Here is a 4,721-nt window from a genome sequence, read left to right on the forward strand (position 1 = left end):
AAAAATGCCCAAAAAACACAACTTGCCAAACCGAAAAAATTTAAAAAAAAAAAAAAAAAAAAAAAAAAAGAGTACACACCTCAACTACTACATTTATATCCTTGAGATCCTTTTTTCTCAAATATAATTTCTGGACAAAATAATGTAAGCAGACCACTGTGTGGATTTGTGGGAAAACTTACTCATATTTCTACTAGAAAAAAAATATATATAAAGCATACATCTTTTTCCTCCCACTTTAGCATATACTTTGTGTTAGTTTAAAACATAAAATCCATTAAAGTAACATTGAAATTTGTGGCTGTAATGTGATAAAAAAAAAAAAAAGCAGAAAGGTTCAAAAAGTGGAGAGGATACTGTACTGTGAGGCTTAAACGTCACACTGGATCTGCCGGTAGCGGTGATGTCTGGACCGCTACCTTGTTTGTCTTGCTGTCGCTGGGAATTCCTTCTGGGATAGACGGAGCGGCCGACGCTTCGTCCAAATAGGAGGTGTCATCGTCCAGCAGCAGCTCATCCCCCAGGGCGTCCAGCTCTGAAACAGTTCCAAATCCACGCTTATTCTTGGAAAACTAAGAAAGCCGTAATTATCATTTCCAGTCCAATTCACAATTCATTTCACCGGTTCATTTTCAACGCAGCCTGTCCCGCTTAGCGCGCCTCATTTCTTTTGCTGTCAGTGAGGCCGGCAGACATGACTGATTTGCAGGATATTATTTTCTCTCATCGCTTGTTGCGACGTAATTAGAAATCTGCTGTTGATGCTTTCAATCTCATTAACTGTGATCAGTCATTGTGAAACACCCATTCGCCCAAAATATGAAGAAAACCTTTAACGTTTTTACGCCCAACCTGCTTCGAGATCCTCCTCGTCGATGTCTGGGGTGCAGTAGCTGCGGCTCAGGGACTCCTGCACCTCACTGGCTTCCTCCATCATGTCTTCCAGCTGGTCTTGTAAATCCTGCGAGTCCGAAGAAACACATTTCACATGAAACAAACAATAAGTTAAAGTTATATGAGAAACAGAAGCGACTTCCAATTAGCTCTATCCCTGTTTTTAATGCAACACCCCGTCCATTAAAATTTCACCTGCTCTTAAAGTTTTACTTCACTTTCCGTGCATCACTGCGTACTGCTGAAATTCTTAAGTACATTTAACACACTTTTGTGTTTTGAAGTAAAAAGAAGTACTGCGAATAATTTCAAACCATTCTGAGAAAAAAATGACAGTCATAAAGTTGTAAAAAATAATTTCCACTTTGACCGCTGCTCCCATCTTTTTAAAGTGCTGAGCTCTCCAGCTGTGTGTTTTCCCATCTGCTTTCTGATAACTTGTTTCAAGCAGGATCTGTTCTGCCAGCTAGGTTTTCTGTTTCTTAGCACTCTGTTGCTTTCTTTAAAAAGCGCACAGCACTTTGGAGAAAAAAGTAGGGCAGAAAGACACAGACTTGTGGTGAAGATGTGAACACAGGCTTGTGTTATGTTTATGAGCAGGATGGTAAAATTATATACTGGCAAAACAAGGGCCTACAAAGTATTTTCATTTGTCATATCAACACTGTTTTCCCATAATGTCATAAAATTAAACAGTACATTTTTCAAACATTTTGAATCAGAGGTTAAGCTCTGAATGAAATGAATGAAATCTTCATTCCTTTTCAATTTGCTGACCCACAATTTAGTGTGGTAACGTAAAAATGACCTTCCTCTTGTTCATTTAGCCATGCCAGCCTGCTAGTTTTCTTATTACTGCTTCCTAAAAATCCCCAAAATATTTGCTGGTGTATTAAAGATAATAATGTTCCATCTGGTAGTTGGCAGCCTTCTGTGTAACAGAATCAATCAAAGGACAGGAGAAAAAGAGGGTGTCCCAAACATACATCAATCTGATCAAGCTTGACATCCTTGTAAGCTTTTTTCATTTCCTTTGCACCGATCTTCATCGCCTCCACCTGGGGAGAGAAAACAGGCAGGAGAATGTATATTTAGTCGCTGCCACTATAATCGGACCTGTCGAGAAGAAGACGGGTCAAGACAAATCTGTGTCCTGTGATCGTTGGACTGTAGAACAAAAGATTTAGCCGCAGGTTCTGCTCTGGTGTTTTAAAGTCACAAAGGTGACTCTCTGTCAAGACACTTTCATTTCTGATGTCTTCATATGTTTTCAATGTGAGCCACTTCTTTGATATTTTATCATTCACTGAAATCACCTCCAAATATTTCTCTAATTCTTAATCTAGCCCAACTTGTTTTAAATACAATGGGATTTAAAGCAATTTGGTGAGCAATTTCCAAAGGACTGCTGCCAAAAAAAGATGAAAAACTAACATTTGTAAAATCAAAAGAAAATTAAACCAATATATTTAGATCCTGCAGCATGGATGATAACCAAGGTAGCAATTACACTGAGCAGAAAGCAGCTGAAACACCAGTTGTTAAATTTTACAACGTCCAAAACAAGAGCACAAACTTTATGGCGCAGGACAACATTTTTTTTTTCCTTTTTTCTTTTAAAGATTTGTTCGACTATCTGTTGATCAATTAAACCAGAGATAGGATCTTTTATGTCATTGGTAACAGTTAAGTGAGACACAATGTAGTAGTAATTAAATGTTTTTAGGTGTAATCAAGGCCCATATTTTCATTTTTTATTGTACCTTTCATGTAATATCAGATCTGGACTTCCCTAATCCTGATAGTTTTTTGTTTTTTTTTAGATATATATATATATACAAGATTTTAGTCTCTTACTGTAGTTTTTGTGTCCTTCAAAGTCTGGATTGTGTAGTTAGCTTGCTCCATATTGAATGACTGCTGGGCCAGCTGCTCCCTTTGACCTTCATACCTGAGAGAAAAAAAAACAGTAGAAAAGTTTCAGACATTGCATCCATCACCTGACCATGTTTTCACATTTAAATAAACTTGTACTGTAACCATCCTACTTGTCAAGTTTTACATCCCGCAAACAGTCGCAATTTGTTCTCCTACGGACTTTTTATCCATTTCATCCGTCACATTCAGATTTAAGCAAAAGCAGCTTCTCAAATACTGAAACTCCCTACATCAACACTTTGAAAATGTAACATTTTAAACAGCAATTTAAAGACGAGGTTCAATGGACGTCTGTTGTTGCTTTTGCTACTCGTCTTCTCGATGGTGTTATATAAGTTGACGTGTAGATTTATTAAAAAGTGCCTCTTCAAACTGAGGTTGTGAATCTCAGTGAGGGTAACTTGCATAAATAAATGTGAAATTGGTTAAATTTTTAAAGCTTGAGCAACATGCCCTAAGGAAAAATATAATAATATTATATGCCTATTTGGAATTAAAAAATAATAATAATTTGTTTGGAATATAATAAAATAAAACAATCCTTTAATTGCCCTCCGATGGGGGAAATTGCAGTGTGCTAGCACTTGAATAAAAAGTAAATGTAGACCCTGTAGATGCAGGTGTAGAAATTGTGTTTTTCTTTTTGGTACAAATATGTAATATGTACAAGAATATGGAGATCTGTGCAAAGAACAGCATGCGTGTAAACAGTTTATTTGGTGTGTTTGGGGGATTACTGGTTAAGCAGTCTGACTTAAAATTGAGCATTACTCAAGATTACAAAAAGCACAAATTGTAGACAAGTTTAAGCTGAAATGACTGAATTCTGAAGGTTGAAATGATGAAAAGCTGGCCAATCCTAAAGGCCGTCTGCTGCCACAGAACTCCATCCTAGAGTTCCTGAGTACTACTACCTACCTACCAGGACCTTTTTCTGAAGCAAACTGGCTTAGTAACTTGGTTTTAACCAGATAGTTTAACCTGGAAATGGTTAAATGGAAAAATAATGCCTCCTGTTGTCAAAACCCACCTTTAAACAGCGACTAGCTCTTGTTCCTAACTCACTTTTTGTTTTAATTTGTTTTCACCTCACAAATTATAAGAGTTTCTTATGACTATCCTATGATTCACAGGTACTACATTTTGAGAACCTTAAATATAGTCAATGAAGTTGTTGTAAATATTCATTTGCATCAGAGAAGTAGATCCAATGTGTCAGTCTGAGTATACTCACATTCTCTTCTGCTTTAGGACTCTCATGGCCTTCTGCTTCACCATATTCTGCATTCAGGATTAAATACAAACATCAACAATCGACTTGTTTTCCTTCATTCAGAAGAATAACTTCAGCACATCCTTCCCATACCTTTGAGGGCCCATCTCTCATCTTTTTCAGCTGATCTTTGTACTTCAGCAGCTCGGCATCGAGCCTGCCTATTTTCTTTTCAATGGACTCTGACCTGGCATCTACCTAAAAGAGGATGGGATCAATTGAAGGTAATGATTTCCAGCATCCTGTGTTTAAAATGACCTGCCTTTGTGAGTGTGTGTGCATTAGAGGTAACAGTGATGTACAGGCTTTTCAAATAATTGAGGCTATCAAACACATCCATTCGTCCATATCCGACACAGCCAGTTCGGGTGTAAAAGAGCAGATGCTTTGTTTGTGTTATATGTCAGCGGGAATAATTAACAGTAACCTGTGAGGTAATTAGCCCAGTATTGACAGCATTTCTGTGGCCGTGTTAGCTAAGTAACACCGTCGTTGGCCACATAAAGCAGTCATAAACAACAATATCTCTGATGCTGACAATACTCACAGTGCTAATGCAGTCCGACAGGTTCGGAGGAGGCGCTTTGGGCTTTCCGCGTCCGAATATTCTATTCAT

The 4,721-nt window shown here is 37.7% G+C and overlaps 1 protein-coding gene across 1 annotated transcript in view; it reads right to left on the reverse strand.

Moving 5' to 3' along the window:
* Positions 1 to 4,721, reverse strand: part of chmp5a (charged multivesicular body protein 5a) — an 8,201-nt gene extending 3,480 nt beyond the window's left edge. The window contains exons 1-7 of the mRNA XM_015060760.1: positions 4,653 to 4,721; positions 4,199 to 4,303; positions 4,067 to 4,113; positions 2,752 to 2,845; positions 1,881 to 1,952; positions 853 to 961; positions 420 to 535 (exon numbers count right to left, since the gene is read on the reverse strand). Coding sequence (XP_014916246.1) covers positions 420 to 535; positions 853 to 961; positions 1,881 to 1,952; positions 2,752 to 2,845; positions 4,067 to 4,113; positions 4,199 to 4,303; positions 4,653 to 4,721 — 612 coding nt within the window. The remainder of the gene's footprint in view (positions 1 to 419; positions 536 to 852; positions 962 to 1,880; positions 1,953 to 2,751; positions 2,846 to 4,066; positions 4,114 to 4,198; positions 4,304 to 4,652) is intronic.

Source organism: Poecilia latipinna, unplaced genomic scaffold (assembly GCF_001443285.1).
Source record: "Poecilia latipinna isolate Pla-1442-1.1 unplaced genomic scaffold, P_latipinna-1.0 Scaffold1741, whole genome shotgun sequence".
NCBI classification, from domain to species: Eukaryota; Metazoa; Chordata; class Actinopteri; order Cyprinodontiformes; family Poeciliidae; genus Poecilia; species Poecilia latipinna.